This window comes from Etheostoma spectabile, chromosome 7, assembly GCF_008692095.1.
Source record: "Etheostoma spectabile isolate EspeVRDwgs_2016 chromosome 7, UIUC_Espe_1.0, whole genome shotgun sequence".
Taxonomy (NCBI): Eukaryota; Metazoa; Chordata; class Actinopteri; order Perciformes; family Percidae; genus Etheostoma; species Etheostoma spectabile.
The window spans coordinates 17,627,695-17,650,158 of NC_045739.1; the positions used below are offsets into that span (position 1 = coordinate 17,627,695).

Sequence of the window (22,464 nt, forward strand, 5' to 3'; positions counted from 1 at the left end):
AGGACTACAGTTGAAAATTAGCCGACTGGCCAACACTGGCGCATTTACAGAAATGTTGATTCATGTGCATTGTCCTAATCAAATAAATAAATCTACAAATTTACATTTGAAAACAGTCAGAAAATTGTACAAATGATTTATAGTTGGATTTGTAGGAACTAATGAATAAAACATATGAGTGGAAGCCAAAGGATGTCTGGAATGGTAGAAATAAGACGAGGAGTCGACAGCTACGCTAGTGACTCAGTGAGGCTGTACTTAGGCACCGCTAAATGCTAACTCTAGCATGCTAACATGTGGACATTGACAGCCCTAACAAACTGATTTTTGGCAGAGATAATGTTAATCAGGCTCACCACCTTAGTTTAGAGAGTTAACATGCAAACATTTGTTAATTAGCACTAAACACAAAGTACAGCTAAAGCTGATGAAAATCCCATTAGTTTTGCAGATATTTGGTCTTAATCCAAAGTAATGGACAAACAAATAAAGATTTTGAGCCAAAGATAGTACTTGGATGAATCCTCAGGGGGCTATGAATATCTGTACATAATTTCATCCAATCTCCATCCAATAGTTGTTGCGCTATCTGTCAGTCTGGACCAAAGCGGTGGACTGACCGACTGTCCAAATGACAGACAGACAAATTGACAATTGCATTTCTATAGCCATTTATTTAATATTTTTATTTCATCTGTTGTCCCTGGGCAAGTAGACAAAAAAACAGCAACCACAAAAAAAGCAAATACACTACATAAAACAGCACAATACATAAAAAGCCATCAGTGTGGGAGAATAGAATCAGAACGATAAATACAATAACTACAAGGCAACCATTGGTGGTGATACGTTGAGCAGACTTTAGACTGGTTTAAAACACTGCAAAGCTCCTGAGTCTCTAATATTTGTGGGAAAGGACTTCCACTTCCCCACTACTTTAAGAGCTATTCCATGCCACAAGCATTGCTAACATTGTAATCAAGTTCCTAAATCATGCCACTATTTTTAACAAGATAGTTAGCTTTGTATGAAAATGAACGGTACCAACAAATTCCATTGACTCTGGTCTGTTGGGCGTTACTGTAAAGTGAGGGAAAGTAGGATTTGTAGTAAATAGGCTAAATCTTGGGAAACTGCTCATATGATCATGTCCATCTAGCAGAGTCAGAGGAGATGGAGAAGCCGACCATCCCTGTGCTGGTGACCCTGCGGGCCAGCTACAGCGCAGGAGTCATCACACCTGCAGTGAGGGAGCTGCAGGTGGGCTGCATCAGCTCCACACAGCCCAGTAAGAAGGTACTGTGTGATGTCATCAGATGCTGATACTGCCAAATATGTATTGTTATTGATAAATATTATTATTATTATTATTATATTATTATCAAGTGTACTGTGATGCAGCATAAGAGAGTTAATAACCTATTTGAGGCTGGGATTGACTTAGAATCATCATAGAATCAATACAAAATGCAATATCATTATTGTACTATATTTTCATTTCTTAATTTTACAGTATTGCTGTCAATATGGCATCGCTGTCCTCCATCTGTGCCCGTTTAAGGCCTCTAAAAAACAGTTTTATAAATATAAAAAAAGCATGCCTCTTAAAATTCTGCTGTCATGTTTTTTCCTCTTTTTCCAGCAAAATTAAATAAATATTTGGCATAATTAGACGGACAAAGCATAATTTTAGATTACGAAGTGAAAAGTGTTCAGATGAAATGTCAATAAGCTTTATAAACTCCAAACCATGTTTCAAGGTAATCGACTGGTAAAAAAAGAGCAGATGTATCATTTTTTTGTTGAATGTCTGTATGTTATTTTGTCTTTTTTTATTACCAGAGTGGAGAGTTTTACTGGGACAACGCGGCATCTCTGCAGCAGCACGGCTTCATTGTGGAGCCCACCAAAGGCACCGTGGAGACAGGCCACAAACGCACCCTCACTGTCACATGGACACCCCACTGTGGATACAAAGTGAGTTTGTATCACTGTTATTGAATTGGGGAAACAACCTTTACAGAAGAGGGTTCTTAAAGAAATGTTTGCACCAATTAGTATCAACTCAAAGATGTGTCTGTGGGGGTTTTGTTGAAAATCTACATTTTACAGGAACTTTTAGACTTTTCTGCTAACTTAATAGCTGATTACCAAAACGTATTAGACATGAAAAACTGTGTGTGTGTGTGTGTGTGTGTGTGTGTGTGTGTGTGTGTGTGTGTGTGTGTGTGTGTTTTTCAGCCCTATGAGGTGGTGCAGACATGTGTGCCTCTTACCTTGAAGGGCGATGAGACGAATGTTTACAGAGTCACCCTGATGGCTTTGGTCTCTACCACTTCTGACTGACCTCTACAGTACCTGGATGCTGGCCAGTGTGAAAGCTGCTCACACACACTGGCACACTCCACAAAGACGTGTGATACACCGAGCATTTATGTGCCCAACATTAATACATTCATTGGTTATTTATTAATTGAATTTAATTATTAAAGGTGCATTTAATCAACAACAAATCTGATTTGATCCATTTTCTTCTACAGTGACTGTATAGCTTTCATGAGCCCTATTCTGTGATGTTTTGCAGCCCATTTATTAAAGCACCTGACTGTAGAACCTAATTCTACCAACAGGGGGTGTATGTAACACCAACTAAGCAGCTGTGTCACATTAAGGGTGTGTCAGCTGATGTGAGCCAGCTGATGTACAGTACATACTGTAACACTGCTGGTACTAAACCATATTTACAGTCTGTGTATTATACCCATGAAGTGAAAGGAGACAGAGCCAAACAAGGTGCAGTCTGTGAAATATGACACAGAATAAGCAGAGGTTGATATAGATACATGATTGAAAACAGTAGTTGGACGTAAAAGCCACTTGTATAAATCAGGCATGTACTGACATATTGCTCTAGTATATTGGTATTAATAACAGTATTTGGAACTGTAAGCAGAATTGCTACAGTAACAGTAATAGTAGTAGTATTTATATTAGCGGTATTAATCTTAGTAGTATAGTAGAATATTCTCAGCTATTGGCAGCTTTAATCCAAAGATATTAGCGTCAGTGTGACGTTTCATAACCCAGAGTTGTTTGGTTTAACAATGCTACTTTGGACATCCACCAAATAAGTGTAGGTGCAACACTGTTACCTTTAGCTTGTCAAATCTCCAGCTCACATATCTTTTCTAAGTTTGAGTTTGGCTTTAGCTTTTTAGTATTACTAACCCTGCCATTAAACGGACGTCAAAGTCAACAGAAGTCAATCAAATGCCTATTCTAGCCTATGGACAATGTTAGGAGCATTTTACAATTCTGAATTAGATTATTTCAGTTTCAAAAACCAAAAGAAATAATAATAACAACAATAATAATAAAAACATATTTGGAATGTTGCCCCAGAATGTTGTTTTTACATGGTGAAACCGGTGCAAGAGCAAAGAGCATTCGGATCATCACAGTGTGCATTGATATTGATGCATTAGCGGCAGCATTGAAACGTTTTACTAACACTGCTGAGTGAAATCCTTCTTTGTTTTCATCTTGTGGACAAATCTTACCTTGCGATATCTGATTGTGAATGAAGATCAAAATATATTTCACCAGATTTTGGGCAATCACTTCAGGCTGTCACTCCGATCCAGAAAGCCTGCAGACTGCGCCCAGTATTGCACTAGATTGTTGCTCTTACAAGCGTTTGCCACTAGGAGCCTCTAATGTCCCCGCTGGCCCTCCAGTTGTAATGAAATCGCTGGAATGTCATGGAATTTGAAGTGTTGTGGTGTATTTGAAATTGGGAAAGTTAGGAATGTTGACCTTCCACTCCGGGGAAAATCCTGGATTATAATAGTGTATTTTGAACGGGTCACTTTAATAGGCCTTTTCTAGTTTACTAACACTAATCTGGACAAAAGGTCAAAACATACCTGCACACTGCTCTCTCGTTCCCAATTCTTCTTTTATTTTAAATGGACATGACAAAGTCTCAACCATTAAATACAATGATGATTCTGTAAAAAATAATACAAAGAAATGGCTTCTAACACAAAACATAGCACATTATAACCACCTTTTTCTTTGGCAGTGTCTTTGGACATTTGCTTTCCAAAACCCAGAATTATATGAACTTAATACAAAGGAGGTATGTTTTGAGTATCTCACACGCTGTACAAAAAGGACCTACTGAAATGAGGTGTTTTCAGATTTCTTTAGTTTCTTTCTTTATGCCTAAAAAGATTTGGGGAAACATTTGACATCTTTCATTTCCTTGGGTTGATATGGACTGGATAATATATACTGTGTGTGTGTATATACATATACATATATATATATATATATATATATATATATATATATATATATATATATATATATATAAATCCCATATGACTTAAAGATGCAATGTCAAAATGTGTAAAAAGATGTGTAAAAATGGATTTGAAATGCATAAACTACTCCTTGGTCTACGTTTAGATCTTCTAAGGATAAAAAATAAAGAGGGGGCTTACCACCAAAATAATCAGGACCAACATACATACATTATATTGCCATTTATTTAAGATTAGATTAGATTAGATTAGATGATACTTTATTCGTCCCACAGCGGGGAAAATCCATACTAAACATTAGATTAAAATCATGCAATTAGCTCCATATACGATTATATGCAGCAATACGATTATTATGCAAATAATTCAAATTGCATTTGACATTTACAGTTTTACTCAGCTCACTTGATACACACCTAACGATGTCCAACTCTTTGTTAAACAGGCTCTGTGCATGTGAACAGCAGATGTCAGTAATGCCTCAAAATAGACCAATATGATCTGACCTCTCTCAGAGATACATGCTGTAAGCATTTATCAGAGATTGTAGGAGATTATGCTAAATCAGATTACTGTACCCGAACCTGCCTATAAAAAGCAAGGTCATTATGAGCTTAGCCTCATGTAATGTCACTCGTTTTATGAAATGTATGAGATCACATTAGGCAATATTTGTGTTGCCATTTTCCCTCTTTTTCTAATCTGATTTCTCCTGTGATCTCTTGCTAATACTGTGAGATAGGGCTACTTACGGTCCCGGCTCTGTGTGTGTGTGTGTGTGTGTTTGTCTGTCTGTATGTGAATACAAGCCATGGAGTTAATGTACTGCGAGTGAATTTATAAAATAATGGAGGAGAGTGAAAATGCTCATAAAAGTTACTTCCTTGGAGGCCATGCCCTTGTTAAGTAGCCCCTGTACATACAGTTACTATATTAAATCATAATGGTAGGCCTACATTTGTCATCTTATAGTGAGTGATGCTAGTCACAAAAACAATGAATTCATGTTTCTCACAGAAGAAAATAGAAACACTGTTAGAATTCTCCTAATTTTTGCTCCATAATAACCATTATAATTACTTTTTGACATAGATTGATGCTGTATTTACCACAACTAAATCAGAGCTTACGTGTTCTCTTTCCACTCTCCTCATCACAAGGCTGAATGTAGATAATAAGCTTTCTCCCCTGGGTGGTCTGAAGCTCTGCTAAAGAAACTTCACAACACATGTATGCAGACAGGCAGGGGTGTATCCAGGGACAACTAAATCTCACCAGCATTAACCTGGGCAGATGAGTCCCGGCGGAAACCCACACCCAGAACACAAGCACACACACAGGGGCAGTGTTTTCAACTCATCCTGTGTCGATCTAGCACTGTTTTTTTTTAGAGTTACAGGCAATTATTGTTCTAAAATTGAGGATTGTAAATACAAGAAAGCAAGCCAGTTTCTTCCTACAGATTTGAGGTTTACAGAACTGGCAGGGACACACAATTTTAATTGACGCATGCTTTTTTAGATTGCATATATCAATTATTTTAACTGCAAAATGTTACTGTCTAGAGACAACAGGGGAAAAGATCGGGCACAAACAGTACATCCCCAAATGCTGCACAGCGTTCTCTCAGGAGCGTTCTTCATGCAAACTATAGCTGATGAAGCCTTTGTCTTCCCCCCATCGGACCAAGCCCATACACACTTTGTTGTCCCAGGGGATAGCAAAGTGTTCCACGTCTCCAAGTAACGACTTAACCCACTGAGCATTAATGCCTCCTCTGAGCACTCTACCTAGACTACTGGTGATAATGATCAAGTCATCTCTGTGTGCAGCAGTGATGGCCCACCCACAAACTCTCAGCACAGGGGGTAAATCCCCACTGATTTTTTTTTTTTTATTTTAGCTTAAACTAGAGCACGGAGGCATCAGTTCATACACTTCAAAGTATGGCAAAGTTTATATCACTTGTCAACAAAATCTTCCATTCCCAGCTTGTAGGCCTAGCCTATGAACAGATTTCTGGGGACTGTGGCAATGATGGTTAAGGTCTTACTAATGGATCAGTATAGTTGATTTGACATACTGTAGATTATCAAACTTTAAGCGTAGAGAAAATTTGTTTGTGAATGTTTTACTGATTGGACTTTTTAATCAATTTTAGACTCTAAACCTTTAGGTTGAATGTAGGCTACATGTAAAGATGTGTTTTGGATGTAGCCATGCACACTGGCAGGAAAGAACCATTGACATTCACTATTTAAATTTGTGGAGCAGTCTGTTTTGGTTTGCAAATGAGACTGTGTTGTTGGCTTTAAGCAGCGGTTGTTAAACTTACATGAAAGTCATTTTTCTTTTAAGAGTCCTCAAACATGTTCATACCACAGGCTCACAGAAAGACACTTTTGCACTTTTGTAAAAATCCAATGGTCTGGTATGCACATTTATTTGGGATTTCAGAGTATACACTGCGTATGTAGAGTTACAATTGGTAGAACACTAGTATACTTATTACTAAATGTTAAAATTAGTTATTTGTGGTACATTATAGTAAAAGTATCTCCAAGAACCTGTAGAGCTGTGTGGGCCACAGTTTTAGAACCACTGGCATGAACAAGGGCTGCTGTATAGAAAAACTGTTGTTCTAACCTATTGGCATGAGAGAGATGCTGATTATCGGGTCACATCTGATTTTAACTCCTAAAATGAGATCATTTGTAGAATAAAATGCAGTGTTTAGTAGGTACATTTTATCTAGGTGTGCTGGTGTTACAAAAATGGCAGTATTTCCTGATCTGTTGGTCGCCGACCCTTTGCTGTGCGTTGTGACGCTGCCGTAACGTGGGGTTTCCCAGACCTGAGTGCAGGGTTACCGCGCCCATCTCTGCTGTTTGATGGCCGGAGGAAGAAGCGACTGAGATCCTGGCGTGAAGGAAGAAAAAGAGGGACGAGGACGGTGGGAAAGACAATAAGGGATTTTTGTTTTGAGTTGGAATTTGCGTTGAAACGGAAGAACGCTCAAACGGGACTCTGACACGTCTTTCTGGGTGAACACCGACTTGTCTCTGCGCCTCTGTGCCGGTGTGTCTCCTCCTCGGCGGGTCAAAAACAGGGTTCGGGGAGTGCCGCTCCTCGGTAGCTAAACTAGCTAAATCTTAGCGCCTGGGCGGAGAGAGGAGAGACAAGATTTTGCAGTTTCCAGTCAATGTGACATAAACAACGGATACCCTCGACTGAACGCGGGTAAGGATACGTGTTGATATTTTAAGTTGCGCTTCAGGAAATGGATTGTTAAGTGTCTGTGCCGTTGGCTAGCCTCTCGCAGGAAAGATGAACGAAAGGGGTTAAACTGGGTTGAGTGGCTCCTCCGTTAGAGTTAGCTGCCGTTAGCTTACTGCTAGCTAGTCGTCGCTGCCAAGAGAGTGGGTGGGGGGTCACTGTTAGAGAAACTTAACGCACTGCATTAACTCAGGTGTCAATACACCAGTACAATATTTAGCTGGTTTGATATATATTGGTTATATCCGACAGACTGGTGGTTAATGCCCAGTGACAATGTTAATTAACATTAGCTAGAAGGATAGTTGGTGACAGCTCAGTAACGTTAGGTTAGCCAGCACCCCTCTCCAACGTCCGGCTATCTTTCTCCCTCTTTTAAGAAATAAGATGTCTGGATTAAACTGTATCAGCATTGGTTTAGTAGCGCATTTACCGGAACAATATTTTATTCAAGGTGCATTATATATGTAGCTAATAGTGAGCCCAATTATCACCAACATATTGGATATGTATGTCGGCCCACATTTCACATCTTTAACGTTATTCTATGGCCAACGTTAGTGATTACTAGGTAAGCTAACGTTAATCGGTCGCACATTACTCTGTTTATTGTTGACTAACGTTTATGTAAACTATGTACATGCGACTTCTTTTACTTGCATAACTCTGTAACTCAAATGTGAACAGAGTTTGGATTTACTTCCTCCCATGTTGAAAATGTGTAGCATCATGCAAATGACAACGAAGGGAGTCTAAAAATGGCTACTTCACCAACAGAATCACCACCACCCCCACTATTCCGTAGCCAGTCCATACAAGTTAGCCAGCAGTGACCACAGCCTACGTTTGCAGCCTGGTATGGCTGATCTGGGTGTGTATATTCTGAACATGGAAGAATTTACCGGATCCTTAGTGAATATTAACGGTGTTGTTGTTGAGTGCCGCTTTTATGTAAAACTCGTGCATTGAAGCGTTAGCTAATATTTGCCTTGCTGAAAATGTTTAACGTTAACTAATACCGAATTTCGCTGTTGTTTGACAAGCTATGGTTAAACGGACTAGTTCACCAAACAGCGTTTAATGGTTGAATCGCAACCAAACCATCATGGATTATGGCTACTGTATGCCACAGCTATATGTTAACATTCCCACGTTTAGTCTGCAGAGTAAGCCGTTCAGTCATCTCCTGATAGTGCAGAAATGGATAATTCGTTAGGGCGATTCCCTAGAATGCACAATTCAAACACATGATAGAAATTTGCATCTATTGTAAGCGGTAATTGGGGAAAAAATGACAATAAGCGCCGATGTGGGCATGATAGGGGTAATAGCCATTTTAGTTGCATGAGTGTTAACCTGCGTTGGTTTGCGAACACATAGTTCGACCTTAATCTGAACTTCTTCTTTTAATGATGTGAACGAGATTGTCTAATTGGATTCTGACAATCTGTTTATCTCGATAGCGGGTCTGTTGCAGGGTAAGTTGTTAGCAGCTACAGTAACCATGCCCCACTGGGCCGCGCAGGTCCATAGTATTTCAAGCTCTAGCCCGGAAAACAGGCACCCTTAATCCACAATGAAGCATCAAATCCTAGTAAGCACATAAGGCGTTTAAGTAGAAGAGAGGAGTTGGGAGATTTTTATTTAGTTTGTAAATATTTCGAAAGATGGTTTATCAACGACTCAGACGTGCTGTCGCAGGAAGCCGAGCTGAGCACCACCTCCAGCACCGCTTTGACGAAGTTATTGACCAGCAGTGTTAAGATACGGCATCTAAATAATCCATTACTGAAAATAATCGATTTATAGTCGTTTATAAGACATTTTCGGTGTTTTTAAAAGAGCTATTTGTATTTACTGGTTCACAAAGATGAATTCATTTTGCCAGTGTGCCCCCTCCCTCCGCCTCCTCGAATGAATGGGTTCCTGTATTCAGGGCCCAGGCAGCTGCAATGAACAAGATGGCGTTCAAAGCCTTTTTCATCACCGCTTTTTCTCAGACTGAGAGAGACAGATGCCGAGCATCGGATGGGTCCAGGCTTGGCGAACTAGATTTCTTTGATTTCCCCCATCGTAAAAATGTACAGAATGCGTTTGCATTAAAACGTTTTTTAAGCCGATGGGATTCCTGTTAAAATGGATCCAATATGTGCACTTCAGATACAGGAAAACATGGTGGGGAAGGAGTTTGTACATCTCGACTGTGAACCTACCAGGGAACATGGCAACTTTGATAAATATTTTTATGATTTTATAAGAAAGAAAGAAAAAATAAACAAGGATTTACATATTTTTATATTAAACTTATTGTCATATTTCCAGCATCTGTAACCATACCTCAGAAAAATGGGACATATTTTTGTCATTCCTGACTAGAACTTTGTTAAATGTAACTGAATAGATAAAAATTCAGTGTGTATATATATATATATATATATATATATATATATATATATATATATATATATATATATATATATATATATATATATATACTGTATATGTGTACATAAAAAATCTAGAGAAATAACTTTTGCTCAGCTTTAAGTGCAGTGATTTTCTCACCTTTTTTTTCTTTTGTCAAAACAATTGAAACTGGAAAATCAACACTTTTGTTGATGTTTCTTATCAATGTTTTTAACTTTTTATTTGATGTTTTTGTCTCTTTTTTTCAACACTTTTGACGTTTTTCCCCAATGTTTGTCACTTTTTTGACGTTTTCAACACTACGTAACACAAACTTATTAACTTTACAGTTATTTTTGGAATCTATGGTCAATAAACCTCATTTATAGGAAATTATACCTAATGTTTTTGAGTTATAAAAGCAGAAATTAACAATTATTTTGACTAAAATTAGAGGAATGGATGATGGATAATCAAAGACTGGAATATGTAAACTTTTACTCAATACTATTACAAAATCACTTCAATTTGTTTTTTCAATTGCTATAAAACAATTTGACCCTAGGACAACATGAGGGTTAAAAAAAACAGTGCTGTGTGCGTTCACCAGCCCTATAGATCAGCCACATTTCCTTTTGCCAGAGTTAACAAAAATGTCTTTTTTTTTTTTTTGGGCTCGGTAATTTATCAGTTTGGAAGGGTTGAAATCTTGCAAAAAAATGTAATGCCACTGAAGTACCTAAACATTTACATACCCAAATCTCCCAATACTGATAGTTTTTTTTTTTCTGTCCTGGTAATTACTCACAGGATGGTTCTAACACACCTGAGGCAGCTCTGTTAACTGCTGCCTCAGTGATGTCTCTCCATTACAATATAAAGCATGTATCACTGGACAGAGCACATTATAATTTTAATCAATAATAGTTTTAGTTTGAGAATAACTTGTATGGACATCCTAAAGCATTGAGTTATCTAACTAGGTATAAAACATTGTTCCATTTAATGTTAGTCAGCTTTTGTGACCTGGATGTGACCCACACTGTACTGACGCCCAGAATGTGTGTGGCATTGAGACAGTTATGGCATAATCTCTGGGCATTTCTGAAATACATGTATTGTCTATATGATGATAGTAGTGGTGTATGACAAGCCTATCCGAAAGCCTTCATGGCAAGCAGAGCTTTTCAGTAGGATGAGTGTCACCACAAGATAATGACCATGTGTTTAAAACCAGCGTCATTAGCCTTTTGCAATGAGGGGGGTCCTTTTGTTTTTAATAAAAAAGGATTTTCATCCCGCTGATGTGTATTTTTTCCTCTTTTTAATCTGCGAGTGCATGATGTGAATGGGATTAAAATCTTAGTCTGGATTTCCCTCTTTGGGATTATGTGGTTTCGGTCAGTGATAGTGCTGATTTTTATTCACTTCTCTGATGTGATCCTGCTGTTAACTGCATGTCTACTAGGCATCTTTAAAAGGTATAGAAGTGCTGACGGGCTTTGCGAACAAGCACCTAAAAAAACTTCTAAAGGCACTGAGTAAAAGGTTTCCTGTTATGCTACTGCAGACAAATGTAACGGTATTAAAACCATTCACATACAAATGAGTGTTAAAGTACATGCATACCCAAGTTTTTATTACAATGTAGTATACACTATACACATAGTGAGGCCAGTTTAGTAGTAGCTGCACTAAACTAGTGGTTAAATCAGTGGTAAACGTCTATTAAGACACTCTTAATGTAATCCAGTTTGCTCAGAATCCCCATGTTTTTGTCAACATATGTACTTGGAAATGTATACAGTATAGAATTTATACAGTGTGGTAGCATTGGTGTTTCTTGTCAAGACTCAAGAGTACACATTTGCCCAAGCAACACTTGTAGAATCAAAGAGGTAGAGATCACTAAAGCAAAACTTAGAGGAGCAGCTTGTCAGTAAAATGAGAATAGCTCATCCACTTTAAGTTTTTGAGCATGTGCTGAAGTTGTCGCTAACTCCGTGTCTAACCCTCTTCACTTTAACCAACAGCTAGTGAGCAAGACATGGGAATTTAGAATACACTTTATACACTGCACTGCTACATTCACAGTTGTAACGTTACTGCAAACTTGATGCTTCCCTACAAATGCACCTCACTCTCTCCGTCATCACACACTTGCTAATGTGTGGGCTGTATCTTGTGTTGTGTGTGTAACATGCATACTGTGTGGCTGTGACACCATTTGTGTCCATGTGTACACACATGTATGCACGTGTGGGCTGAAGACAACCGGCAGACACCTGTCCTGTGTGTCCGCTCCTCCACACGCTCTCCACATTGTTACTTTGAGACACTAATGTGGTCCGCAGAAACCCTGACTTCCTCTGTGTGATGTGATTGGTTGTACGTTTATTGGTCAGCAATTTTACCTGACAGTATATCAAATGCAAGCCCCCAGGAACAGTGGCAGGCTTCAATGCTTAGCGGCCAACGGTGGAATTGCAGCCCTCTAGCCCAGAATTACTTTTCCCATAGACTTTAAATGGTGAAAGATGCGTCAATATATCAGTGGATAATATTTTTTTCTTCACCTTACCAGTCCGAACATTTAAATTGTCTTTATTTAAATAAATGTTATAATATACACAACGCACATAGTGACCGCGAGGAGACCCACAGGACTGCGCCCGGCTGATCCGTCTTGCACTGCAGGCTAATGTGACAACTCTGTGTTCCTGTGGCTGTAATCATAGATATGACTGTAATTTATCATTTCTATTAGCTAATAATGCATCCAAGGCCTGTATGATGTAAAGCCTGTAGCGTAGATGTAATGTTATAAACATCACAGTTCCCAAGTTGGCATTGGCTATCAGCTATGTGGTTAGCGGTAACTAGTAGCAGGACATAATGATTAAATTTCCTTGGGTCTATATATATATATATATATATATATATATATATATATATATATATATATTAGCAATACATCAGACGTAATGCCTGCTTAACAGCTTCTGTGGCTAATCGTGGATGTATTGCGGCTAATGGGCTGGCTAATACCAAACTCGAGTAAGCAAGCTTATGAACGCGCAGTGTTGCTTCTTTAGCTCCATGAATGAACAGGGCTTTGGGTCAAACACTATCCGTTCTCTTAATACATCCATGATCAAATGTTCAAATTTTCTTACTGAGTAAATTTTTCTACCGCGATCAATGGTTTGCTGTCAACATATATTTTCCTGGTTCCTTATTACTTCACTGTAGTGCAAGAATTACGGACAAAATACCCAGAACGGCATGTCTGCTAATAAATGTGCTCCTATTCCTTGTTCTGTGCTCTTAAAGGCATAGATCTCTTCATCAACAATGGTGTCTTCATCAGCTTGCTTATAGTTGTAGGCCTATCTTAATTTAAATGGCCATTAGTGCATCATGGCTCCTATTACTTTACTCTAAGGTCTGATGTATTGTGGTTGGGCAATATAAATAATTTTTCCTCTTCACTCACTAAGCTTCCTGCAGAACACAACTGAAACTGTTTCACTTGGGTGTGTTGCACATTTACTGTATTGGCAAATTTGGGACTAGAGATGGTGTAATTGTAGCTGTGTGTCGGTGTTTCACTAGCCTGAATGCCAGCCAAACTTAGCCCCGCCCACAACATTTGAGGTTGGGAACTTCGGTCTGGACTTAATCCGTTGTGGAGCAACTATGCTCGAGCAAGAGCTATAAGCACCAGTCAAATTGTCAGTGCAGGCTTTTTACAATGATGGACAGATGATCAACAGTAACCCTGGAAGATCCTCGGGACTGCGCCCGCCCACGTTGCCCTGCACTGTGCATACTCCTATAACGGTTCTCCTGAAGTCCTGTAGCTGTAATAATGGATAAAGCTAATGGTTGTATAACACCATGTGTTCTATTAATTCATCCATGGTATTATGTTATGATATGGCCAAGGGATGTAGGTACGCTGTAAAGCCTTTAATGTCACCAGCATTTTCTAAATTGCCGGGGCTATCGGCTAGTAGCTAATTTCAGCGGTAGCTACCAGTTGAGTTCTGTTGACCACTATGCATGGATGAACATACGTCACATGCTCCATTGCTATGATTGGTTGTAGGTCAATCCAATTGAGTGCAGAGCCAACACGCCCCATAATCACAGCCCAATTGAGCAGTATCGGACTCATATTCTGACTATAATCTGAGTATGATGGCATCAGGCTAGTGTAAAGGTACTTTATTGTCACATACACATACATGTAGTAAAATTCATTCTCTGCAGTTAACCCATCCCTCAAGGGAGCAGTGGGCAGCCATTTACAGTGCCCGGTGACAAACTCCAGATCTGAGCCAGTGCCTTGATCAAGGGCACTGACTGGAGAACCTAGTACATGTTTTTCGATGTTGGGGGGAGATTTTAATCAGAATAAAGAGATTTTAATCAGAATGAAATCTGTTTTAGCCTAATGTTACTACTGTGAGTCTGTTCAGCTTTACAGATATCACGCACAACTAATTAACAGATACATAACACTTTTTGCAATGTGCATCTCACATCACATTCTCTCTCACTATGACCACTACGGTGATAAACATTGTGCCAAAATTTGCCAACATTAGCTACTGACAGTTACCTCAGATCAATCCAGCAAATAGACGATAACCTAGGGTCACCTGAAAAAAGGTGATTTAACGTCACCTCTTATTTTACACACAGTTTAGAAACAAAAGAAAACACTGAGGGAACATTACTATATTTTTTAATGTTGGTTTTCAGTGGTATGCACCCCCACCAACCTCAAACGTTTTAAACGGCAATGTTAATACACGATACATGACATAATCCACGTGATTAAATTAGTAACGCTACTGGCCAACTCCGCTTGCTATACAATTTAAATATTAGCGATGTGACGCCGTTGCCACTAGTTGCTGATTTAGGATACTTTTTAATTCGCATAAATGTGTCATATACGCCAATGTCACCGGACTTTGCTCATACATCTGTTAGTCATACATCATCTTATTTTTTTGGGGCATTTTGGGCCTTTATTTGTATAGGACAGCTTAGACTTGAAAGGGGAGAAAGAAAGGAAATGACATGCAGCAAAGGGCTGCAGGTCGGCGTTGAACCTGTGGCCACTGTGTTGAGTAAACCTCTACATATGGACCACCGCTCTACCAGGTGAGCTAATACATCTGTTCTTATGGGGAAAAAAATTCACCCGCTCTGTCCTTTTTTTATTAAAGCTGTCTGTGAAAACCCAGCGCACAGTGAAACAGTTTTCAAAGTGTGCAGCAAAATTTTTTCCCAGTGTGTTTGACTGTGCTGTCATGCATACATAGCTTGTCACCACTGGCCAAACGTTCTTGGCCACTGTTTTGAATAGTTAAAGTAAGTGTCACCAGGGCAGCTTAGTGTATTACCCATACACACAAACCTGTCACTCTACTTAGATACTGTTACCCTGCTGAAAGCCCATCACAAGCCCTAGCAGTGCTTTGCATGTGCACCTCAATGCCTGCTCTGCTTTGAATAGAGACAGTTTGTATGCCTATTTACATTCTAGCCTTTACCTTTCACTGCCACAGGAACAATGTGACCAAACCTGAATCCTGAGATGACGAGGAAAGCCAGCTAGTGTTGTTGAGTTTTCTTCCTCTTTAAGCAAGAAAGACCATAGTCACTTGAGCAAAAGAGTGGACTAGCTGTCATATGACTTTTCACACACACTTGTTCCTCTCTTGGAAGCTTAAAGAGAAAGCATGGGGGGAGGGGTGTGATTATTAATGCAATCAAAGAAGTGTATTTTATGTTTTATAAAAAGTCATGCTTTTGGCTTTGGGCTAGCCTGACCTTCGCTTCTTCTTTTTTTCTTTTCCCTTTTTTAATTTAACTCATTCAGTTATCTGTATTTAAAAGCTGGTTGTTCAGCTGTCCCATGCACAAAAAATACCTTGGTTAATGTATGGGATGGCCTTTTATTTTTTTTCAACATGGATTTCTAAATTGTTTTCAGACATTTGCAGAAAATCGTCCAACATTAGTGCTAGCCTGTGTGTATGGCTTGAGACCTGTTGCTCAGAGTTGTATTACAGACCAGTTTATACTGAAATATGTTGAATATTTGTTTTCCTTTAGCTAGGTCTGTCTGTTCAGTTCTTCTACAAGAGCCAATGGCTGCTATTTCTAGTAACAATACACCCTGTCTAGTAAGTACACCACATCATGGAATGTTTCACTAACCAATCAATTAAACTCCACTGTCAGTCCCATTGATGTTATGTCCCCTATCATCAGACATCACCCATAGCAGCCAGCATTGAGGTGGCACACACATTCAATTGTGTTCAGCTAAAGGTGAAGTTCACTGGAATTTTACATTCCGCTTACAGGAAGGTTTAATGAGTAACAACCAACCTTTTTCTTTTTCTCAACCTGGACCCTATTTTCCTACGTTTTTGTGTCTTAAGCCCCTGACGCACCAAACCAAACGCGGCAGCTGGGGCTAGTTGGGCCGATGGCGACCAACTGTCTGCCTAGTTTTTTGCGTTGTGTCCCGCACTGTTACCAAGCGTTGACTTTAATTGCCCTTTTTCGGCTGATCGTCGGTTGTCATATTCATATGATTGGTTGTCCCTGTTTCTGGGGTAGTGCCTCGTTTTGATTGTCAATTTGGTGGAGTTCATAACTTTATTAAAATTTCTAAACATCTTTGATAATAATTGAATGTGTACCCTATCGATACCCAACACTGGAGGGGAGTGAAACAGACAGTAGGCTCTGTTCAGTTCTGCTGCTGATCGACCAAACGCTGTTTGTTATGGGTATCATAGCAACGTTATCAGATTTCCCTTGTTCAGTGACTAAGATTACTGCCACCTGCTGGTATGGAGAGGTTTTTCCTCTCACACAGGTGCAGAATGTACTGTACGTGGTACTTGGCAATCGGCTGTAGTCTATACTGTGTGTTCCAGGAAATTTTTTATCCAAGACGAAGGCGACGAGGGCAGACGAAGCGACACCGCAGTCTGTTGTCGTCGCCACTAACTCCTGGCCGTTTGCTTGGTGTGTCAGAACCTTAGATGACTGATAAGAATAACAATCTTTTAAATTGGTGAGCCGATTAGCAAGATTGTTAATGAGCTGGTCCAAGTTTCTTTTAAATATTACTTCTTATAAAGCCCAATCCATTTCTATTAGAAAGGGACTCATTGTTGTGAGCAATTTAAGTTGAGAGTGGCAGAAGCTTTGTCAAGTGTCAGTTTTTTGTCAGCAACAATATGGCAGGAGATGCATGGGGTTAAAAAAAGTCAGTTTTCCTCTAGAGGTTTGATACCCTGTATAGTTTCAAGTAAAGTTTAAAAAGCAATTCAAATACACCGATCTGCTTTGGTGGTATACATCCAACAAAGCGCTAATTTGGCAAAAAATATATGAAGAAGGTAACAGGAAGTAATGAGAAGGACCACTATCAGTTACAAAGTAGTTTGGCAGCTGTGGGAGCTTTCAGGATGGCTGCTAATAATCCTGATTTTCCTGAGATTGCAGATCCCATTAACACATTTAGTTTAGCACTGATACTTTAAACTAACATTTCAGTTACGATAGCATTCCCTTGAGTGTGAGAATTAAAATGAGACAAAACAGAAGGGAAGGCATGTTGTTCTTCCCACTGCATTCAGGCTGCCTCCCGCTGCAGATTCATACATTATTGCTGTGTATATGTGACCGCACAGCTCCGCTACAATGTGGCTCCATATGCAGAGCTCAAATTAAGGCTTGCCAGATTGTCAAGGAGTGTATTTTTTTATCAAATCAAAAAAAATAGGCTATGTTACTTAATGTAATGTGCCACTCGCTACGTCTATTAAAACGTTACCACTTGGAAACAAATACATTTTTCACCCACAATCCAGGACAACGGCAGCGGACCACTAACTTTTGACCAAGCCTGTTGTTCAGCTCATTCTCTGTAACCGATGCAGCACAAAAGCACTGCGGGACCAGCAAGCCAGCCAGCTGGTGTTAGTTGGCTAACCTTAGCTGCTAACTTTGTAAGTTAGTGATAAAGGTTTTAGCGGCAACATTGCAATGTCCTGCGATGTGACCATCGCACATGTGCACATCGCGATGTTGATGCTGAAACACAATATCGTTCAGCCCTAGTGTTGTCTGCCCTGTATAAATGAGTGCAAGCTGCAGATAAGAAATTATCAACAGGTCAGAGTCCTATGATGGAACAGAGAGCTGGACGATATGGAGAAAATCAAATATCACGATATGTTTGACCAAATACCTCAATATCAATATTGTGCCAATATTGTGGAGTCGACTATTGGAGCCTTAACAAAATATTTACACAAGAGGTTTTTGATAAAGAATCATCAATATTCTGGATATAATGACTAGGTGGGTAACGGCAAATACAGGAAAAGCTAAAACAGTCTAGTAGGTTCAGAAAATTACATTACTGTATTTTTTTTATTTTAAGACAACATCTAGCCTCATTTAACAATATCGATATATTGCCCAGCCCTAATCGAGCATTACTGATTTTTTTGATATTGACAATATGCCAGTATTTGTGTGCCCGGATTCTTAATACAAACTGTGGCAAATGAGCCACCTTTGAATGTATTTTGTTTTTAAATGTGAGTAGATGCAAATGCAACTGTTTTGCTATCAAAGCTTTTGTCACTCTGGCTATGTAGAAAATGCTGTTCTCGATACTGTTGTTTATTTGGTTTGGCAAGTAATGAACTCGTGTCACTGTTCAAGTTGCTCACCCTCGAAGAGGAGAGAAAGTGGCTGACCGCTTGTTTTAGTTCAGTGGAGCGGACTCCACAAAATGTTTACCCCCCCCAACGTCCAAGTGGGTTATTCTATTTACTTGTCCGATGTTGGGCTGGCCAATATAGACAAAAATCTTTTCTCTGCATTATTTGGCTTAATGGAAAATATTGAAAATAAATACCCTGTATTAAATCAAGGCCTTTTCTGAGAATGCTCCTTCAGTTACACATTAACAAACTGATTCAGGGCGTAAAAGTATTCTCCAGCGTGCGGCTGTGAAGGAAAAATAAAGAAATAAAAAATAGATAAATATGGGAACTTACTTGCGGTTTTATATTTTCGAGTCAATTGATTTCACCGACCAATCATATGCGAGGAACGCAACTCTTAACGCAGAGCTTAAAGGCCTGGTGCCGGATTTCTGGGATATGACTATTTTAGAAAAATAAATAAATTCCACATGGGAAAAAAAGTCCACATGGGATTTGTTTTTGATGCGCTAGGTTTAACCAATTATCAAACTTCCACCTACCAATGAAATGAGTTCTAGCCAATCAGATGCAAAGTCGGGCAGGTCCTTGCCGAAAAGCGAGTGTGGTGTGTGGTCTCCGTGGTAAAGTGGCTAAAAAAAATGTAGATACAGCTTTAGTTGAGAAAGGAGTTAAAAAAAAATGGTGCATGAATAGTGGACAAGAGGGAAAAAGGTGGAGGCGGGAAGCCGTTTAGCACTTGGTGCCTCGAATTGAGCACCCGGTGCAGCGTTTGTTCAAAGAAGATACTCAATGTACGGCAGCAGCGGTAAAGTGCTTGTTGGTCATTAGATGCTAATCACAAAGCTTGGTTCCGTGCACCCTGCAATACGAGTATGTTACTGGCATCGACGGCTACCGCTGTTTCTGTGCCTTCACCGAACAACTGTGTTTGTGATAAAAATACGCGTGTGTACATTCATAGCGGAACGATGGCCACTGTAGCCCAAACTGCCTTGACAACGCTGTCTGTTTGGAATCAGCCTGGCAGTTATTTACACACAACGACCTTGTCCCAGAGTTTAGAGCAAAGTTTTTAATAAATATATATGAACTAATGTCAGCATGGACAAAATCATGAATGTACTAATTCACTTTTTGGATGATGACCTGGCCAAAGTAACAACACAACATCTTGAACATTTTTTCACAATAATTCAGTGTAGGATTGTGATATTATTGCATTATGTAAATCTACATTGACTCTTAATTTAATATATGGTTTGAAGAAGTAAAAATGTATCTAAAAGTTTGTGGTGGTTGCGGCCGCCACAACACAACAGTACCAGCGGAAACATTGGGGCAATACGTACCAAAGTATACAGCTGTTGGCAAATATTTTTAACAATTACAGGGCTCAAAGGTAATTTTTAAAGTAGTTGCCGGCTTGGCAACCAGGCATTAGCTTTTGGTTGTCGAAATTGATAATATCAGGGTGGCCATGGGTCCTTAAAAAGTCTTAAATCACTTTTCCTAAAAATAAGGCCTTAAAATGTATTAAACTGTCTTAAATTCAGATTGGATAGAACTTAAATATGTTTGTGTCATGTCAAAGCGAAAATGCAGGCAATCTGTTCTGCTAGCCAGGTTGAATATTTTTTTGCGGTTGGGTACAAAGTAACCTAACCCCATTTGTACATGTCCTGTTGCCTGACCAATCGGCTATCCTAACCTCAACCACTCAAGATCAAATGCCTAATTCCAACCAATCAAGCTGCTTCGAGGGCAGTCTTGGCGTGGCTGTAGTCAGTGAGATTCATCATTTCGCGGGATTCATAATTTTGCCACATACAGCAATGGTTGATAGCGACCTAGAAACATGGGGAAATGCCAGTTCAATTACAAATGGCTTGAAAACAACAAGTATTCTTGGTTAAGGTCAGTGCCTGGAAATCTTTATGAAGCAAACTGCATATGTGTATGTGAAGATTTTAAAACTTGGGACAATGGGGATCAGAGCGGTGGAATCGCATGTACAGAGCAAAAAACAGACTATGTAAAGGCATGCCAGCATCTCGCTATTGCTAGTTTCCGCGCCACCATTCATACCACTAGCAACGATGTAAACGCTACAACGCTGGATGTTACGATTAGAAATTCACAGCCAACAACGCCAGCTGACCTACAAGCAATTTGTGGCTCTACACCAACACTCCGAGCAGAAGTGCTTTGGGTGCTGAGGACCGTGACAAGCCACAATTCATACAGGTCAAATGACTGGATTGAAGAAGTGTTCCAAGCAATGTTTCCAGATATGGGGCTTATACAGTGGAAAAGACCCAAAAAAAGACCAGATACCTGGCTAAATTTGGAATAGCGCCATATATAAAAAAAGAGCAGAATATATTTCTGTGATATTTCCACTTTGTATTTCAATTGTAAGTTTGGTCTTAACTTTCATTTAGAAGTGGTATTAGAAAGGCTTAAATTTAACTTGGTTATACCTGTAGCCACCCTGAATATGGTTGCCATGTTTAAACTGCCTATATTTGGAGAACATCATTTCTTATGTAACCATACCATTTTAATAATGAAACGATAAGATAATGGCTTGCTATATAATTTCCCATCCCTCTCAAATAGGGGTGTTTTAAATGATTATTAAAAATGTAATAACTTTAACAAATCTTTCAATTGTTGGTAAACAGAATTTTTATTTTACAATAACTTTGAATGCACCACAAGGTTAACCAGTAAATGCAACATTTAGTTTAGTCTGTTTTGATTTTCAGAAAACAGCAGGGACCAGTGCTAGTTTGTCTTTTAGCTCATAGCTTTAGCAGCTGACTAGTTGGAATCTTCTACAATAAAATACAGTCACACTTTTACACTGTTTAGCTGTTAGCATTTTAACCGTGTTTAATCCAGTTACTAACGTCTAACGTGTTATTAGTGTTTACTAGGGTGCCATGCAGTAATGTTTCTGTTGCTTACGTCTGTTTCGGAGCATCAAAGAGCAGCACAGACATTTACGTGGTACTGTAATGACGCACCGAAATCCGTGTTGCTATTCCGTCCGGTAGATACCAGGCACCAGTTCCATATTAGCACCGGATTTTAACATAAACCGTTGATATGAACAGAAAATTGTGATGCCTGTATCTTTTCGCGGCAAACGTGTGTGTGTGTGTGTGTGTGTGTGTGTGTGTGTGTGTGTGTGTGTGTGTGGCGGTTTCACAGCACGGAAATGTTGTTGCGGACAAATGTAGTGTTTAAAAAAAATTTACAGCGGTAACAACTAGAACTGCACGCAGTTTCAACGGGGTCCAAGCCTCCCCGCGCCAGTCGTCCCCAGCGACACGGGGAGCGCGCCAATCACCGCCCACTGCGAGGACCGCCTCCACTTCATGACAAATACACTTTTTTTGTATTTGTAGCGGCCAATGTTCGTCAAATTTGTTAGAGAGCCTCGGGTTCATAGCAAGTAATATTGTAATGTTTGGCTTTGATAGCATTTATGTTGGCCGAGATATGGCAACGGCAATGTTTTCATAGCTAGCTACAAAACTTTGTTTGCGCGTAACACGCGCAATTTTTATCCTATAAAAAATCTTTATACAACTTTGTCAGGTTGGTCTGGAGATGCTATGTGCCAAGTTTCGTGCAGATCCATTGCATGGTCTCGGAGGAGTTCG

General features: G+C 39.4%; 2 protein-coding genes across 6 annotated transcripts in view; both read left to right on the top strand.

The window, feature by feature from the left end:
• The window catches only part of cfap74 (cilia and flagella associated protein 74), a 60,843-nt gene extending 58,140 nt beyond the window's left edge, over window positions 1-2,703 (top strand). For 4 of the 5 annotated variants that reach the window (XM_032521342.1, XM_032521344.1, XM_032521346.1 and 1 more), the window contains exons 37-39: window positions 1,160-1,296; window positions 1,843-1,977; window positions 2,242-2,703. In XM_032521342.1, coding sequence (XP_032377233.1) covers window positions 1,160-1,296; window positions 1,843-1,977; window positions 2,242-2,346 — 377 coding nt within the window. In that variant the 3' untranslated portion in view covers window positions 2,347-2,703. The remainder of the gene's footprint in view (window positions 1-1,159; window positions 1,297-1,842; window positions 1,978-2,241) is intronic. The other variant, XM_032521345.1, reaches the window with a different exon arrangement.
• A 4,486-nt stretch (window positions 2,704-7,189) lies between these two features.
• The window catches only part of gnb1a (guanine nucleotide binding protein (G protein), beta polypeptide 1a), a 41,853-nt gene continuing 26,578 nt past the window's right edge, over window positions 7,190-22,464 (top strand). The window contains exon 1 of the mRNA XM_032522105.1: window positions 7,190-7,568. The gene's annotated coding sequence lies outside the window, so the exon portion shown is untranslated. The remainder of the gene's footprint in view (window positions 7,569-22,464) is intronic.